General features: G+C 38.5%; 1 protein-coding gene across 1 annotated transcript; it reads left to right on the top strand.

The window, feature by feature from the left end:
* The first annotated feature begins 405 nt into the window (after positions 1-405).
* On the top strand, positions 406-19,829 carry LOC110973975 (uncharacterized). Its single transcript, XM_087135553.1, has 12 exons — positions 406-745; positions 6,658-6,883; positions 8,972-9,129; positions 9,482-9,573; positions 10,456-10,538; positions 11,176-11,244; positions 11,392-11,469; positions 11,621-11,698; positions 12,434-12,547; positions 15,277-15,435; positions 18,903-19,016; positions 19,660-19,829. The coding sequence occupies exons 1-12, from the start codon at positions 716-718 to the stop codon at positions 19,827-19,829; spliced, it is 1,371 nt and encodes a 456-aa protein (XP_086991679.1). The 5' UTR covers positions 406-715.
* The last annotated feature ends 457 nt before the right edge of the window (positions 19,830-20,286 follow it).

Here is a 20,286-nt window from a genome sequence, read left to right on the forward strand (position 1 = left end):
ATTTTCTGCAGATGGCAAAACAAGCTCATGACGTAAAATCGGCTATTTGTAGAACGGTTTAATACACATGTACTCTTTAAGTTAAAAATGTGTAAGCACTCAATTTATTCACAGCAATGTGAGTTGTATCGAAACGCCATAAACTAATAACTGAAGCATTCCACTGAATCTGTCCCGAAAAGGCTGGGAAAGTTCCATCCGGGTTCGACTGCATGGTTTGTTGGGTTTTGTTGATTTGCACTTTCCCCAATCCAGCAAAACAAATGCTCCACATAGTCGCAATTGAGTTACCGTCTTTTGTGTTCTCAGAAAAATGAATCCAGTGCTCGGGCCGTGCTCGATCAAGCGCGACCAGTTGACATGACTTGAATACCGTACCTTTAACTATTGTTTGGTAACGTGCGTTTGGCATGAATCACTTTTGCTCGTCACCGTACTAACGGTGTCTATAGTCTCGGTGTTGCCTGACAGATTCGGCCCAAACGGGTAAACGCTGTCAGATTGTTGGAGTACTTGTTTAACTATTTCTCTACAACGTTGGACATAAGGAAAACAAGATAAAACTGGAGCTCTTCTGACACAATTTCCAGTCGGACTTTAAAAAGTTGATGGCAATGTGAAACAGTCAAGTATGTGCACCGTCGAAGCCGATCTACGTATTACAACGTTGACTCGAAGCCTTGTGTAGGGTTAGCGTTATTTTACTCTCAGCAGCATGACGGGTAAACATCGCTCAAAACTACAGGCAAGTGTCTGGACTTACTTTTGTAGTGGACAGTGGGACCATGGATTCGAAATTTTGTGGTTTTGAAAATCTTAACGGACAAAACGGAAAACTACTAGAAAGAGAGAGGCCGGAAACAAACCAGTTTGGGGACGTTTTCTGCCGAATGGTTTGCCGTACCGCCTCAATCTCACTTGTCCATAGTTTTTTTTCTATGGCCAGTCATTGTCGTCGTGTTTACTAATAGCATTCCACCGATGAAATTAGGGAAAGAGTTCCATATACAGATAAAAATTCTTCCCTTAAAATGTTGTTACAGTGGTCAGAAGGTCATAACCAGTGGCGTATCCAGCGGGGGGGGCGGCAACCTGCGCCCTATTACGGATTTATTTATTTTTTTGGCAAATGATTCTTCATAGGTGGGTAGGAGAAAAAGTAGTCGGTACATTTATTCATTAAATTAAATATTAGCACCAAAACCCTAAGAAAACAACACCAGCAAATAAAAACGAGGACATTGGGACCGTGAGTAAGACTTTTGACCTCCCCCCCAACATCACGTTGACTAAGCCCGAAGCCGCATTCTCCTTTGAATTCCCCCAACACCAAAAACTGGACACGTCGTGTCCTAATGAGTGAAATTTAGCTTTAAAAAAATCCACAGCATTGAATACTTAGCAAACACTTGGATTTTTCAGACAAGTCTCATAGGCTTGTGCATAGGGGCATCAAGTGTTGTCCGTATACGGAACTCTTTCCAAAATAAGTTTTTTGAGACATTAAATTGATTAAAAATCAATGATGGAATTGTCCGACTGATGTGTATCTCATGCACAAAATTGGATCAGGAAGGTCAATAAGCAAAACCAGTATGGTGAAAATCGACTTCTTTACCAGTGTAATCACAGCCTGATTTCGTTCACGGGACGGACATTCTACTTGTAGCAAGCAAAAGAAACCCTGCCTCTAGCCTACCTTTCCTTCAAGCAGTTTATATTCGTGGTACATGTACAAAGCACAGAGGCATGTGGAAGAGACTCGGCCTGTCCTTCGAAGTTAAAGTATCAGAGGGAGCGGATCCAGGTTGGCTCCACAACTTGGGATTCAGCTGTAGTTTAATTACCAAGTTGCGGCTTTTCGAGTTTGCTTTTCTGGTTTGACTCAGCCCCCTTTAAAACCTCCCCATAGACCTGTCTCACATCGACTACTGCCCGCATGCAAGGACTTTCCAGGGTGTCCACATAAAAAGTATACCGAGATAAAAAATACAAAAAAAATGTCAGATATGCACGGAATCGTGGCCATGTGGAGGGCACAGCGCATTCAACGTATGGGATAAGTAGCGAAAACAAAGCAGATGGGATTGATTTAGATCCAGTCCTTGTTTTCAAGAATGTGTTCTTAAAGCAAAGGCATTTGGTATTCTGCATACTTGCATGGTCTAGCCTTGTTAATCACATATGCAAACTTGTCACAGTGCCGATTTCAGTACCCTTAACATCGGTCTAGTTTGTTCACTCATCCGTGTCAATAACATCACAAGCTATACACCACTGCACAGAGAACATTCTGCCCGTTTTAGAGATATATTTCTCTTTCCCATATGTTGAATAGTTTTGCCATTAGAGAAGTGTTTATCTCGGTGTACTCTTTATGTGGACACCCTGTGTACTATATCATATGAAAAGATCTGGGCCAATATTAATCCTAGCAGCCACAACTGTAGGCCTTACCTGCGTGCTAAATCCGTAGTTTTCTGACGTGTAAGTTAGTATCCATTAGTTGGCAGCTGTAGATATGTTAGGCACGCGGCTAGGATGATCAGGCAGTTCTTGAACCTCCAAACTGGAAAATGTGTATTTGCATGTCAACGGGATATGGTAATGTTTTGGAACACCAGCGAACTAGGCTTTTATGAGTTGCACGGTTTAGCTGTGCAAATTCAAGTGGGCCTATACATGTCGCCATGTTCGCTGGTGTAACCCACAAATGAGTTAGTTGCCAACTAGTGACTCGAGACACCCCATGAACTCGAATGTTATAGCAGCCAACTTAGCAACCAACTAAACTTGAAAGTTTATCACTTAGCTTCAAACTAGGCTTAGCTGTCAACTTGGGGCCATTTTAGCAGCTTACTAGGCTTAGCAGGCTTTTATGAATATCTGCTTGGAACCCTAATCCCGTAAGCAACCCAGAGGTCATGGGTACCACCGAGCGGCCATCATGCCCAATACAAAGCTTGCTTGACGCGGCCATTGCTAATCCAATTTGTTCCTGGTATAGTTACAAAGGCAAGCCGAACCAACCATCCCCTTTGTATTCGGCATGGTAAAATGGCAGCCGATAGCTTCATTAGGTACAAAGGTATTCCATGCGAGTCCATGCAGACTTTTCTAATATTGTGACTGTTCGTGCCCGCATAGACAATCGAAGTTAGCAGAAGGGGCAGGTTTTGCCTTAAACATGCTGTACACGTCCATCATTGCTTTTAAGAGGGTCGCGTTTTCATTTAGTTCTTAATAGCGTTTATTATTTGGTATTTTGGTACATGTCTACTTCAATAAACTATTAGTGAACAATTATTTTGCATTTGTACTAAAGACCAGCCCTAATTTTGCGACGGGGAATGGCTTTACCATGCCCCGGTGAGCAAAAATACGATTTTGACGAAGACGGAGCAGACCCCATACACATTCGCCATTGGTGTGCTCATTTGATTTACAAGTACGTGCAAGTCGCTTCCATTTTATTGTACCTATAGTGGAGTTGGGCCACAGCGAAGTGCATCCTGACCCAACTCGTATTTTGAGACTGAAACTAAGTTGTTCAAGATTCATTTTGACTTTCAGGGCCAAAATAGTTTGTGGGGGAAAGGAATCTTCAGCTACTTTCACCCAACCTTGGGATTCCGAATTCAACCCGGACACAATTTCTTTCAATGATTGAAATAATACACGAGTGTTCTGAATGACATACTTCGGGTATTCAGTGGATTCTTTGTACACTCAGCACAATACGCGGGTCAATGCGTCGTGGGATTTGGCTTGAAAGCTTTTTGTGTGGATTTTGCGTTTTGGGTCATACAAAGCACTCAGTATTGTCATGTATTGCACAAATTGCACCGCATATGAATCCACACCCGTTTTGTTGCACACCCCGTTACTCGTTGCTAAACCCAGGATGCGGTCTGTAGACAAAATTTCACTGATTCCGTCAGATGTAGAATTTGGATGTCACTTTTTACTTGCCCAGACAATTTTGGGCAAAGAGACGAAGTGTCTCGAGAACGGGGAGGGGAATTAGGATAGGCGTACTTTACTGCACACACATCTTAGGCTATCATCTTTTCATCTAAAGAACAAAAAGACAAAAAAAAAATTACCTATACACCAACACTCATTTTCCTTTAGCCTTTGATCAAGGCGCCCGCGGCGAAATGGATAGTCAAGACCACATGCGTCAACGCGAACTGCATGTACATGCAGTAGCCGAGCTGTGTGTGTCGTTAATATCTATGTGCGCGGGGCGTGCGTGCGGTTCGTCGTGTAGCCTTTCTTCGTGCGTTGGTTTTGTGCTTAAACTAGTCTCCCCCAGCTCCTCGCTCTTGAGCGACTATCCATTTCGCCGAGGGCGCCTTGGTCAAAGGCTAATTTTCCTGGGGAATCCAAATGGTTTGGGACATTTTGCCAAGACCACGATGGATAGGATGACGCTGGAAAAACAAAACAACTTCAGTTCAGAGCTGGTTCAATGTGTGTTACGGCCGGCAAAGTGTCAAAGGAGAAAATAGGCCTACATTAACATCAATCACTGGGTTGCATAACACCTCTAGCCATAAGAGTGCAAGACAGTGTCTTCGATGATGCCACGTACACGAAGCTGCAGTCAAAATCACGTGTCCTTATCGCGGGAAGGAGTGCTTGAAATCAGATGTTATTAGACTGTCTGTACATCTGTACCTCTCCGCCGTTTCGTTTGTTTTTAATGTTAAAAAAATTAACGTTCATTTCAAGTCAGAGAAGTAACCTTTCATAAAGTAAGTACTCAAGACATTTTATCTTGTACATTCTGATAAAGGTGTACCACAAAGTTGCTTCATTAAAACGAGGTTTCATTTTCCGTCGGTTTCGTGGTGGGGAAATTACATACCGTTTTATCAAAAACTATATAAAGTTACACTGTAAAAACAGTGTTTAGAGCTTAATCACTTTTTGTACCGCTTGTCCACACGTTTAACCCATGACATGTTTACTGGAATGTGTTTAAGCGCTAAACGATTTTCCGTGGTACATGTTTAGCTTTTTGAAATCCGCTTAGCGTTTCAACACATTCCTAAACGCATAACACTAAACATGTCGCGATTAAACAGTTTGTATAAATATTAATACTTTCATAAACATACAACATGCATAACAAAACATTAAAATAAGGCATCCTGAGGTGTAAAAATTTCAGAAATATCCCAGCTATTCGGGTGGTAAAATATTTCCCTAGTAGATATTTATTTCTCCAGTGGTGGAAAAATTACTTCCACTTTTTTATCTTTTAGAATAATTTTAGCTAATTAGATAAGTCAAAAACGCCCCAAATTGTCTTGGAATGTGCCCCTACCAACCTCCAAAAAATAAATAAAACAATAATATCGGGTCACTGTCGAGAAAATTGTACCAAATTTTTTTCATGTTTACAAACGTAAACGGCGACCAATACTTGTGGATTTCAAATCGGACGACCCCAGTAACGCGTGTTCGGAGGTTTTACTCTAAAAATAAAACTGATTCGTTTCAACTCAGAAGCCGAGACAGAAGGGGATAAATCTGATCGAAATTTCGGCCTGTATTTTTTTCTCTTTAAAAACAACACGTCGAGTGGATTGAAACTTACGAACAACGCTTGTTACGTGCTCGCGAATGTTCTCGAGAAAAGTCGAGAACAGTCCGACACACGGAGTTGAGAGCGTATGTGTTTTTGCTCTGGAACCACTGTTGAAATGGTCCGTGAAGTGAAAGTTTATTTGCAATGTACTGTCCCGTTCAAAGGAATGTCAAACGAACTTATAATGTCCAAAACGTTCCACGTTTCACACATCTGCGTGGTATCTCACTGGGCCGAGTGCGCCTTTTGGCGACAAATTGCGAACGGCATTCCCGAAAGAGTTTCCAAAAACGTCTCGAAACGTTCGCGGGGTTTCTCGGTTTCCTCACTTGAGTCGCAGCGTATCGCTTTCTTGTCGCGGGATTTTTTGTACATGTTCAAAAAATTTGTGTGTGACAAATTTTCTCTCAAAATAGTCACATAGTTGTCTCGGGTGTATCGACCCTGTCTCGAACCCTTCTCGGTTGAGTTTCCGTGAGTCAGAAAGTGCGAGAAATATGAGACAACTTTGTGAGGGTGTGGCGATCTATGAAACAAAACTGTGACTGGTTGAAGAAAAAAATGAGAATCTGACATTCCGGGCGTGAGACAGGCGAGAGTGTAAAATATTCACAAATGTTGCGCGAATGTCGTGCTGCAGTCCCACGACAAGTACGTAAACTCCAGGCGAATGCTGACTGAAATTTTGCCCGGAACTCGTGCGACACACGCAAATGTGTCGTAAATACCAAATCAGTGTGAATCCAAGTGAAATTTTTCGCTAAATTCGCGGATTTTCTCGCAATTTTCTGTCTCCAACTAGTCGTTAGCTGTCGCAGCCCAGTGAGATATGCGGCCTTCATGCAAAGACGGATCCAGAACCAAATTTTCCGGGATCCAAACTTTTTGGGGGTTGGGTTGCCTATTTTTATTCTTAAAAAAAGGGCTCAGTTTGGGGGTAAGACCCCTGCTCCTGGATCTGCTCTTGTCGTAGTGGAAACAACATCGCAAACAAATGACAGAGAAAAATACCAGGGTTTCTTTATCATTACTGTCTTTATTTCCCTCCAAATTAATAGGTACGGCAGCCCAACACCCGTTCGTTCATCCTCACTGCCGTTTCCATAGTGACATGTCACTTGTTGCAAGTTTGCGGATACCCAATGGGCCCACCAATTGATTCTTATCCGGAGATCTGTTCAGCCATGACCCCGTACGGTCACCCAGGCTCACCCAGTCAAGGTCCATCTCCCTATCGGGTGTCCTTCAACCAGTCGGTTTACACGTCAGGACAGTTTTTGGAGGGTAAGCATGTATCACTACTGTATTCAACTATGGTAGTATGGGCGGCCAAAAAGGCCAAAATTAATCCAAATATAAAACAAACACTAGAGCCGATAACAAAACATAGTTCACAGAAATTAAGACTAAATACCGAGAAACGTATGAAAAAGCATTTTCTAAAATATTTTGAGAAAGTGTTAAAGAACTAAATTGATAGAATAAATGTGAAAATATCCCTCAAAAACACAATTTACAGATGTTTCTTAAAAAATCAGTAAAAGAAAATTCAACAATTACAAAACATATACATGACTCAATATTTGTAACACAATTTGAGAGCACCTAAACTTCCACAAACACAATTAACGAACAAACTGAGAAGGATGAAGTATTCTTGAACGCTGAGAGCCCTTTTGGCCGCCCGTGGTAGTTCATCGGAAGCTACATCTACCTGCATAAACCCCTCAGTGAACCCCTCCTTTGCAAGTTATTGGTAGATGCGATTTGATTTTTTTTCATGATGAAGGTACCTAGCCGGGTTTGCGGTAGCAACCATGTAAAACATCTCTTGTGTGAGTACGCCTGTGTGAGGTTCTAAAAAGAACCGAAGGGTACTGAACGTTTCGAATAGGACAATCTGACGACGGACATATCATGACATTGACAGTCGGACACATTGAGTACCCTTTAGTTCCTTTACAGTTTCAGAAGTTCACCAGAAATAGTTTGCATGGCGCTACCGCAAACTAGCTGTATACGCGGTAATAAAACTACATGTATTAGTCGGGAGAATAGACGCCACTAATGCCCGAGCCGCATAGTCGCGTCCATTCTCCTCAGCCGGTCTTAAACGCAGGTTTAAGACCGGCCAAGCACATATTAAGTCCCTTATTAATTAAACTTGTGCAAGTAATTATTACGGATTCTTTAAATCGTTATCACAGATTCTATAATCCCTTATGACGGATTGTATAATTATGTGTCACATAGCATACAGTGTTTATTAATGTATACGTTGGGTTAGGGCAAAACCGTTATATAAAATAACACCTCCCCAACGCAAAAAAAAATACATCTTGAAAATAGTTCGCGGTACCCGCATCTGCACCTGACTCGGACCGGCCAGCCGACCCCGGCAAGCTCGGGGGTCGAGTGGTTAAGACGTCTGCACTAGTAAGCAGGAGGTCGTGGGTTCGAGTCCCACCAGAGTAAGCTTGTGACTTTTTTTGCGAGCTCTCGGACAAGCACTAATTGAACATACATGTATGATAAGATGATAAAACATTGAAAATAATATTATAGAAACGCTGTACGTATACTAAAAGCTAAAACAAATAAAACTATGCAAAGCAAGAAGAAAAGATTAATGTTGTTGCACCCCGGGCAAAAGGTTAGCACAGGTACATTTAAAACAAAAATGGACTAAAACATAGATCAATGAAATAGATAAAGACATTAAAGACAGTAGAGATTAATGGCAATAGGAGAGAAATCAATTAACTGAAAAGGTCATTAACAAATAAAAGGTGGTAAAACCTGCTGAATTTAAACACACAAATCAAACAGTAAGAAAACACAAAATACAAGTAAGATGAAATTAAAACAAAGGAATCAAAAGGTTACATGTTGAGAAAAGAATGGATTGACGATTTAAAGGTACTCGAAGAGGGACTCTCAATGACCGTAGGCAGGTCATTCCCTTCCCGGGAACATTTGAGACAATCAGTTTTAGGCAATAGTTAATTTCAAGCTATGATCATTTTGGCCGATTCATGCAGCTGGAGTAAACTTATCAATAGCACTGACATTAGTATTATTATTCATAATTTTACTAGAAAGCACAAGGGCGAAAGAATTTTTCCTCGTTTGAAGACTTGTCCAGCCAAGTTGAGTGAGCAACGAATCGTAGCCTAATCCCCAATCTCTGCACATAATATCTGACGCATTACTTTTGGATACACTCGATGATATTCGAAGGGTTATGTCTATACAGGTCTATACAGAAACACACTTCCTGACAGAAAACATCAATGTGTAAAACACTAATTTTACCCAACTACAGTAAGCATGGGAAATTAGTTTCTATTTTTGTGTGTTTTTCGCTAACAGTTGCCCTTGAAGTAATCGTACCCAATGAGATAGAAGCGGATTCCTTCAAGGGGTTTCTCCTCACTGTTGCAAACCTGGAAACAAATGGAGGCCCGCACGGAGAATTCCTTGACGTTGACGAAGGAACCCAGGCACTGAACTGCACAAACGTAGCACTGGTAAGCTTTTCGAAATTGTCCCTTGAAATAATGCCTATAGTTGCCGGAGTGTGTCTCCATTCGGCAAGTGGGATGGCTCATGGTCTAATCTTTCAAAGTCGGTGAAGCGCCTCTTTGCAAAGTTCTCAACCTATATGTTGAAGGGTTCTTCCTCCAACACAACAGAATGCTGCAGCACACCCCATATTGTCTTCCCATCATGCTTGTTTATTCTATCACCTGCATTCAAATCGCATGCTCTCCTAAACAGCAGTCTGCCATCATTGGCAGACCAATGGGGGATGCTAACATAGGTCTATTGGTCAATGTTGAAAATAAATTCAAAGATTAGCTTTGGTTTTTTTTCCCTCAGGATGCCTGGGGGCATAGTAATAGCTCCTCAAAACAAATGGTCACTGCACTTTGGATGCCTCCTGCTGGTGACAAAGGCCCTCTTGTGGCCAGGTATGTGCAGCCACTGTTTGTAAGATGTAAAGTAATGTGACCCATCAAATATCAGTAAACATTGGTATAGACATTCTGATTAGATATATATTTACAATACTAAAGAGATACAAAACTTTGTGTTCATCGAAGCTTCGTCTCTCAATGACCCATCTTAAACACGGCAGCAGCGATTAAGCATTTTCAAGGAGGGGTGACGGGTGCCGATCATTTATGAAAGGGGAAGTGAACTCAAACATATTGTGAGTGAGACATGTTTTTAAGAAATACAATCAGCCAGTGGACAGCAAAAGAAGAACTACTAAAAATGAAAGATTTATCTCCCTAAAATATGTAAAAAATAAACGACAGCGGGGGGCCGGTGACACACCAGGTGTGCCTCCTCTCGATTCATGCACTACTGCTTTAACACAGTAATCTTGTACTCAACCCGACCCACCCAAACCGATTCAATCAATGTACACCATTGACCCTACCCGACCTGACCCAACTAGCGGCGTGTCCAGCTTGTGTCAGCCTGGGAGGCATATTCAAAAGCAATGCGGCTTCGGGCATATTCAACATGATGTTGGAGGAGAACAAATATTAATAGTCTTACTCAAAAGTCAGTCGAGGGGAGGGAGAAGTCCCCCAACCCCCCTCCCCCTGGATACGCCACTGAACCCAACCCGATACCAATAGCCAAACCCGTGCCCATGCCATATCTATTTCATCAAAACCCCACCATGATCATCTTAATTAAATCCAACCAGAATGTCCCATTGATCAAAGCCGTCTCACTTATAGGCTTATCTCAGAACACTAACCGACTCATTCCAACCAAGCACTATGCTGTAAAAAAAAAAACGACATGGGACTAAGTACTGTTTTCTACTTCCTCAGGGCAACCGTCGTTCTTGAATTCTCAGTCTACTGGGTGGATATTATATCTGAAGTCATCACGTACAGACCTCCAACTGAACCTGGTATTTATATATAGTATTTAGTATTTGTTACCTTACTCGAATGGAATGAAAAGCGTGCGTGTCAAAATAAAATTTGGCCCACTTTTCAAAACTGCGCAAATTCCTTATTTTCGGTACAAGCTGATATTATTAAAACACCCCCAATATGAAAGGTGCACATTAGAAAGGTTTGAGTAGAGCTTTTTTCATTAACTGCCTTGTTGCATCCATATATGAAGAATTAAGAATTTAAGAATGCCAGCCAGCTGTGTAAAGGGGTCCATACAGTAGACATTAATCAAAATGTCTTTAATGTCCGAAAGAGCAATGCTATTATGAAGAACAAATCCTGAAGTGTCAAATTCCTTTTTTCTTTCAATTTTGTGGGGTCCTTTTAATATGAGTAACAGAGTTTGGTTATAACAGGGATGTTTGGTTGGCCCAAATGTTATATGGTACGTGAATTTTGTCTTACAATTGGATGTTATTAACATAGGCACGTGTGGTGTGCCTGTAGAGAAGTGGGTGGGGATGGAACAGACTGTGCATTATTGGAGTTAGTGGAGTGTGTCATGGGTTTGGCCGCACTCCCAAAGGCAACTTACAGCCTGCTTTGCTCATATACCTTCATATGTCTTTGTCATCCCACCTATAAAAGCATTCCGCCGCCGCTCTCTCCTTCAGTCCTCTACTGACTTCACGTCAACACAGGCTTCAACTGATTCAGGTGAGAAACACTATTGGAGTACGGTACCAAATATCTCGGGGCTACTTGGCTCGTAGTTTTCTTTGAAAATGTTGCACAACACTTTGTCAAAACTTTGATCAATAAGAAACTAACTTGAAGCCGACCACATTTTTTTCTTCCAATCAGAGGTACTGTACACAACCACTCAAGCATATACTGTGTCCTCTACCGACTATACATCAACACAATTTCCCCCTGATGAGGGTGAGTAACAGCTAAATGAGAGCCAGTTAGGTGTCTTGACTCTATTTGGTTTTAGTAGTTTTAAAAGGTCGGAGAATGTTCTGCCAAAACTTTGTTGACATAAAACTGTGACTGACATGAAACTGAAATTTTCTTTCCATCACGACATCAGAGCCTGTGTACACTACTACTGAAGGAGACACTGTGTCATCTACAGACTTCACAACAACACAGCCGCCCTCTGAAGAGGGTGAGAAACTCCTGTTTCAGTACCGATTTGAAAGATCCATAGGAACTCCCCTGCTTATATTAGTTTGTGTAAAGGTGCCACAAAACATTCCTGACAAACTTTGAACAACAAAGAACAGCAAAATATGTCAATTACTTTCCTGTTTCCCTTGAATTTCAGCTAAATAACATGGAAGGTATATGTTGCATTGTACTTTAGATTTAATTAATGGATATAAGAAAGAATACACGGTGCTTTTTAGTGACTTCCCCACAGCTACAGAGCATCAAATCTTGTTGGTATTCACTTCAGTGGTGTAAAATGGAGCAGGGAATGTTCCTTTAGGCAAACGTGACGGAGTTTCAAAGGTTGAAAAAATGCTGAATCAACAACTTGACATCAATTTAGTTTTGAAACAATACCAAAACAGCATTGTGTACCCATTGGGTTTTAACAATGTTAATAATTTTGTTTAATTATTTGCTTTGGAACTGGTACTCCCATCTTTAATCTGGGCGAGGGAAAAAAGGGAGAAATCCTTCATAATTGAGAGAAAAAATTTGAGCATTTTTTGTTAAATTTTGGCAGTTTTGTTAAGAGTTTGAGATCAAATTGTTTGTCTATCTTTGTATCCAGACACTGATGACTGTAATCCTAACCCTTGCATGAATTGAGGAATGTTTATTTTGTTGATTTTTTCAGATTTATTGGGAGGTTGGATCTAAATAATTATTGTCACCTTTGTTTTGTTTCAAGACATTGATGATTGCGATCTCAACCCTTGCATGAATGGAGGAATGTGTTTTGATGGTGTCAATAACTACACATGCGAATGTGCACCTGGATACACTGATACCAACTGTACAACAGGTAAGTTTTCTATTATTAATGAGAAAACACTCCAAGAATCAATTTCTTTGACGGCGATTGGATAGGTATCTTTCGTTGCCTTCTTGTAATATTTGTACATTTTTGTTTTCAGGAAGATATCTGTTTAACATATAGTATCTAAACGTTGATTCAAAAAAGTTGCTCCGAACATCCATTTTCGGACATGAGTTTTATTTTGTTGACTTTTCTCAAATTCATTAGGAGGTTGGATCGAAATAATTATTGTCATCTTTGTTTTGTTTCCAGACATTGATGATTGCGATCCGGACCCTTGCATGAATGGAGGAATGTGTTTTGATGGTGTCAATAACTACACATGCGAATGTGCACCTGGATACACTGATACCAACTGTACAACAGGTAAGTTTTCTATTATTAATAAAAAACAATTCAAGAATCAATTTCTTTGACGGAGATTGGATAGGTATCTTTTGTTGCCTTCTTGTGATATTTGTATTTTTGTTTTATGGAGGATATCTGTTTAACATATAGTCTCTAAACGTTGATTCAAAAAGTTGCCCCGAACATCATCAAATTCATTAGGAGGTTGGATCGAAATAATTATTGTCATCTTTGTTTTGTTTCAAGACATTGATGATTGCGATCCGGACCCTTGCATGAATGGAGGAATGTGTTTTGATGGTGTCAATAACTACACATGCGAATGTGCACCTGGATACACTGATACCAACTGTACAACAGGTAAGTTTTCTATTATTAATGAGAAAACAATTCAAGAATCAATTTCTTTGACGTAGATTGGATAGGTATCTTTCATTGCCTTCTTGTGATATTTGTATTTTTGTTTTATGGAGGATATCTGTTTAACATATAATCTCTAAACGTTGATTCAAAAAGTTGCCCCGAACATCATCAAATTCATTAGGAGGTTGGATCGAAATAATTATTGTCATCTTTGTTTTGTTTCAAGACATTGATGATTGCGATCCGGACCCTTGCATGAATGGAGGAATGTGTTTTGATGGTGTCAATAACTACACATGCGAATGTGCACCTGGATACACTGATACCAACTGTACAACAGGTAAGTTTTCTATTATTAATGAGAAAACATTTCAAGAATCAATTGCATTGACGTAGATTGTATTGGTATCTTTCATTGCCTTCTTGTGATATTTGTATTTTTGTTTTATGGAGGATATCTGTTTAACATATAGTCTCTAAACGTTGATTCAAAAAGTTGCCCGAACATCCATTTTCGGACATGAGTTTTATTTTGTTGACTTTTCTCAAATTCATGAGGAGGTTGGATCGAAATAATTATTGTCATCTTTGTTTTGTTTCAAGACATTGATGATTGCGATCCGGACCCTTGCATGAATGGAGGAATGTGTTTTGATGGTGTCAATAACTACACTTGTGAATGTGCACCTGGATACACTGATACCAACTGTACAATAGGTAAGTTTTTTATTATTAATGAGAAAACAATTCAAGAATCAATTGCATTGACGTAGATTGGATAGGTATCTTTCATTTCCTTCTTGTGATATTTGTATTTTTGTTTTATGGAGGATATCTGTTTAACATATAGTCTCTAAACGTTGATTCAAAAAGTTGCCCCGAACATCATCAAATTCATTAGGAGGTTGGATCGAAATAATTATTGTCATCTTTGTTTTGTTTCAAGACATTGATGATTGCGATCCGGACCCTTGCATGAATGGAGGAATGTGTTTTGATGGTGTCAATAACTACACATGCGAATGTGCACCTGGATACACTGATACCAACTGTACAACAGGTAAGTTTTCTATTATTAATGAGAAAACAATTCAAGAATCAATTGCATTGACGTAGATTGGATAGGTATCTTTCATTGCCTTCTTGTGATATTTGTATTTTTGTTTTATGGAGGATATCTGTTTAACATATAATCTCTAAACGTTGATTGAAAAAGTTGCTCCGAACATCCATTTTCGGACATGTGTTTTATTTTGTTGACTTTTCTCAAATTCATTAGGAGGTTGGATCGAAATAATTATTGTCATCTTTGTTTTGTTTCAAGACATTGATGATTGCGATCCGGACCCTTGCATGAATGGAGGAATGTGTTTTGATGGTGTCAAGAACTACACATGCGAATGTGCACCTGGATACACTGATACCAACTGTACAACAGGTAACTTTTCTATTATTAATGAGAAAACACTCCAAGAATCAATTTCTTTGACAGAGATTGGATAGGTATCTTTCGTTGCCTTCTTGTAATATTTGTACATTTTTGTTTTCAGGAAGATATCTGTTTAACATATAGTATCTAAACGTTGATTCAAAAAAGTTGCTCCGAACATCCATTTTCGGACATGTGTTTTATTTTGTTGACTTTTCTCAAATTCATTAGGAGGTTGGATCGAAATAATTATTGTCATCTTTGTTTTGTTTCAAGACATTGATGATTGCGATCCGGACCCTTGCATGAATGGAGGAATGTGTTTTGATGGTGTCAATAACTACACATGCGAATGTGCACCTGGATACACTGATACCAACTGTACAACAGGTAAGTTTTCTATTATTAATGAGAAAACAATTCAAGAATCAATTGCATTGACGTAGATTGGATAGGTATCTTTCATTGCCTTCTTGTGATATTTGTATTTTTGTTTTATGGAGGATATCTGTTTAACATATAATCTCTAAACGTTGATTCAAAAAGTTGCCCCGAACATCATCAAATTCATTAGGAGGTTGGATCGAAATAATTATTGTCATCTTTGTTTCGCTTCAAGACATCGATGATTGCGATCCGGACCCTTGCATGAATGGAGGAATGTGTTTTGATGGTGTCAATAACTACACATGTGAATGTGCACCTGGATACACTGATACCAACTGTACAACAGGTAAGTTTTCTATTATTAATGAGAAAACATTTCAAGAATCAATTTCTTTGACGTAGATTGTATTGGTATCTTTCATTGCCTTCTTGTGATATTTGTATTTTTGTTTTATGGAGGATATCTGTTTAACATATAGTCTCTAAACGTTGATTCAAAAAGTTGCCCCGAACATCATCAAATTCATTAGGAGGTTGGATCGAAATAATTATTGTCATCTTTGTTTTGTTTCAAGACATTGATGATTGCAATCCGGACCCTTGCATGAATGGAGGAATGTGTTTTGATGGTGTCAATAACTACACATGCACATGTGCACCTGGATACACTGATACCAACTGTACAACAGGTAAGTTTTCTATTATTAATGAGAAAACACTCCAAGAATCAATTTCTGTGACGGAGATTGGATAGGTATCTTTCGTTGCCTTCTTGTAATATTCGTACATTTTTGTTTTCAGGAGGATATCTGTTTAACATATAGTCTCTAAACGTTGATTCAAAAAAGTTGCTCCGAACATCCATTTTCGGACATGAGTTTTATTTTGTTGACTTTTCTCAAATCCTTTAGGAGGTTGGATCGAAATAATTATTGTCATCTTTGTTTTGTTTCAAGACATTGATGATTGCGATCCGGACCCTTGCATGAATGGAGGAATGTGTTTTGATGGTGTCAATAACTACACATGCGAATGTGCACCTGGATACACTGATACCAACTGTACAACAGGTAAGTTTTCTATTATTAATGAGAAAACAATTCAAGAATCAATTTCATTGACATTAATTGGATAGGTATCTTTCATTGCCTTTTTGTGATATTTGTATTTTTGTTTTATGGAGGATATCTGTTTAACATATAATCTCTAAACGTTGATTCAAAAAGTTGCCCCGAACATCATCAAATTCATTAGGAGGTTGGATCGAAATAATTATTGTCATCTTTGTTTTGTTTCAAGACATAGATGATTGCGATCCGGACCCTTGCATGAATGGAGGAATGTGTTTTGATGGTGTCAATAACTACACATGCGAATGTGCACCTGGATACACTGATACCAACTGTACAACAGGTAAGTTTTCTATTATTAATGAGAAAACAATCCAAGTGTCAATTTCTTTGACGGAGATTGGATTGGTATCTTTCATTGCCTTCTTGTAATATTTGTACATTTTGTTTTCAGGAAGATATCTGTTTAACATATAGTATCTAAACGTTGATTCAAAAAAGTTGCTCCGAACATCCATTTTCGGACATGAGTTTTATTTTGTTGACTTTTCTCAAATTCATCAGGAGGTTGGATCGAAATAATTATTGTCCTCTTTGTTTTGTTTCAAGACATTGATGATTGCGATCCGGACCCTTGCATGAATGGAGGAATGTGTTTTGATGGTGTCAATAACTACACATGCGAATGTGCACCTGGATACACTGATACCAACTGTACAACAGGTAAGTTTTCTATTAATAATGAGAAAACAATTCAAGAATCAATTTCTTTGACGTAGATTGGATAGGTATCTTTCATTGCCTTCTTGTGATATTTGTATTTTTGTTTTATGGAGGATATCTGTTTAACATAAAGTCTCTAAACGTTGATTCAAAAAGTTGCCCCGAACATCATCAAATTCATTAGGAGGTTGGATCGAAATAATCATTGTCATCTTTGTTTTGTTTCAAGACATTGATGATTGCGATCCGGACCCTTGCATGAACGGAGGAATGTGTTTTGATGGTGTCAATAACTACACATGCGAATGTGCACCTGGATACACTGATACCAACTGTACAACAGGTAAGTTTTCTATTATTAATGAGAAAACAATTCAAGAATCAATTTCATTGACAAAGATTGGATAGCTATCTTTCATTGCCTTTTTGTGATATTTGTATTTTTGTTTTATGGAGGATATCTGTTTAACATATAATCTCTAAACGTTGATTCAAAAAGTTGCCCCGAACATCATCAAATTCATTAGGAGGTTGGATCGAAATAAATATTGTCATCTTTGTTTTGTTTCAAGACATTGATGATTGCGATCCGGACCCTTGCATGAATGGAGGAATGTGTTTTGATGGTGTCAATAACTACACATGCGAATGTGCACCTGGATACACTGAAACCAACTGTACAACAGGTAAGTTTTCTATTAATAATGAGAAAACAATTCAAGAATCAATTTCTTTGACGTAGATTGGATAGGTATCTTTCATTGCCTTCTTGTGATATTTGTATTTTTGTTTTATGGAGGATATCTGTTTAACATAAAGTCTCTAAACGTTGATTCAAAAAGTTGCCCCGAACATCATCAAATTCATTAGGAGGTTCGATCGAAATAATCATTGTCATCTTTGTTTTGTTTCAAGACATTGATGATTGCGATCCGGACCCTTGCATGAACGGAGGAATGTGTTTTGATGGTGTCAATAACTACACATGCACATGTGCACCTGGATACACTGATACCAACTGTACAACAGGTAAGTTTTCTATTATTAATGAGAAAAACACTCCAAGAATCAATTTCTTTGACAGAGATTGAATGGGTATCTTTCGTTGCCTTCTTGTAATATTTGTACATTTTGTTTTCAGGAAGATATCTGTTTAACATATAGTATCTAAACGTTAATTCAAAAAAGTTGCTCCGAACATCCATTTTCGGACATGAGTTTTATTTTGTTGACTTTTCTCAAATTCATCAGGAGGTTGGATCGAAATAATTATTGTCCTCTTTGTTTTGTTTCAAGACATTGATGATTGCGATCCGGACCCTTGCATGAATGGAGGAATGTGTTTTGATGGTGTCAATAACTACACATGCACATGTGCACCTGGATACACTGATACCAACTGTACAACAGGTAAGTTTTCTATTATTAATGAGAAAACACTCCAAGAATCAATTTCTTTGACAGAGATTGAATAGGTATCTTTCGTTGCCTTCTTGTAATATTTGTACATTTTGTTTTCAGGAAGATATCTGTTTAACATATAGTATCTAAACGTTAATTCAAAAAAGTTGCTCCGAACATCCATTTTCGGACATGAGTTTTTATTTTGTTGACTTTTCTCAAATTCATCAGGAGGTTGGATCGAAATAATTATTGTCCTCTTTGTTTTGTTTCAAGACATTGATGATTGCGATCCGGACCCTTGCATGAATGGAGGAATGTGTTTTGATGGTGTCAATAACTACACATGCGAATGTGCACCTGGATACACTGATACCAACTGTACAACAGGTACGTTTTCTATTATTAATGAGAAAACAATTCAAGAATTAATTTCATTGACGTAGATTGTATTGGTATCTTTCATTGCCTTCTTGTGATATTTGTATTTTTGTTTTATGGAGGATATCTGTTTAACATATAGTCTCTAAACGTTGATTCAAAAAGTTGCCCCGAACATCATCAAATTCATTAGGAGGTTGGATCGAAATAATTATTGTCATCTTTGTTTCGCTTCAAGACATCGATGATTGCGATCCGGACCCTTGCATGAATGGAGGAATGTGTTTTGATGGTGTCAATAACTACACATGTGAATGTGCACCTGGATACACTGATACCAACTGTACAACAGGTAAGTTTTCTATTATTAATGAGAAAAACAATTCAAGAATCAATTTCTTTGACGTAGATTGTATTGGTATCTTTCATTGCCTTCTTGTGATATTTGTATTTTTGTTTTATGGAGGATATCTGTTTAACATATAGTCTCTAAACGTGATTCAAAAAGTTGCCCGAACATCCATTTTCGGACTTGTGTTTTATTTTGTTGACTTTTCTCAAATTCATTAGGAGGTTGGATCGAAATAATTATTGTCATCTTTGTTTTGTTTCAAGACATTGATGATTGCGATCCGGACCCTTGCATGAATGGAGGAATGTGTTTTGATGGTGTCAATAACTACACATGCGAATGTGCACCTGGATACACTGATACCAACTGTACAACAGGTAAGTTTTCTATTATTAATGAGAAAACAATTCAAGAATCAATTGCATTGACGTAGATTTGATAGGTATCTTTCATTGCCTTCTTGTAATATTTGTAATTTTTTGTTTTCAAGAAGATATCTGTTTAACATATAGTCTCTAAACGTTGATTGAAAAAGTTGCTCTGAACATCCATTTTTGGACATGTGTTTTATTTTGTTGACTTTTTTCAAATTCATTAGGAGGTTGGATCGAAATAATTATTGTCATCTTTGTTTTGTTTCAAGACATTGATGATTGTGATCCGGACCCTTGCATGAATGGAGGAATGTGTTTTGATGGTGTCAATAACTACACATGCGAATGTGCACCTGGATACACTGATACCAACTGTACAACAGGTACGTTTTCTATTATTAATGAGAAAACAATTCAAGAATTAATTTCATTGACGTAGATTGTATTGGTATCTTTCATTGCCTTCTTGTGATATTTGTATTTTTGTTTTATGGAGGATATCTGTTTAACATATAGTCTCTAAACGTTGATTCAAAAAGTTGCCCCGAACATCATCAAATTCATTAGGAGGTTGGATCGAAATAATTATTGTCATCTTTGTTTCGCTTCAAGACATCGATGATTGCGATCCGGACCCTTGCATGAATGGAGGAATGTGTTTTGATGGTGTCAATAACTACACATGTGAATGTGCACCTGGATACACTGATACCAACTGTACAACAGGTAAGTTTTCTATTATTAATGAGAAAACATTTCAAGAATCAATTTCTTTGACGTAGATTGTATTGGTATCTTTCATTGCCTTCTTGTGATATTTGTATTTTTGTTTTATGGAGGATATCTGTTTAACATATAGTCTCTAAACGTTGATTCAAAAAGTTGCCCCGAACATC

This window comes from Acanthaster planci, linkage group LG04, assembly GCF_054643075.1.
Source record: "Acanthaster planci isolate LZ-2023a linkage group LG04, COTS_SCS, whole genome shotgun sequence".
Taxonomy (NCBI): Eukaryota; Metazoa; Echinodermata; class Asteroidea; order Valvatida; family Acanthasteridae; genus Acanthaster; species Acanthaster planci.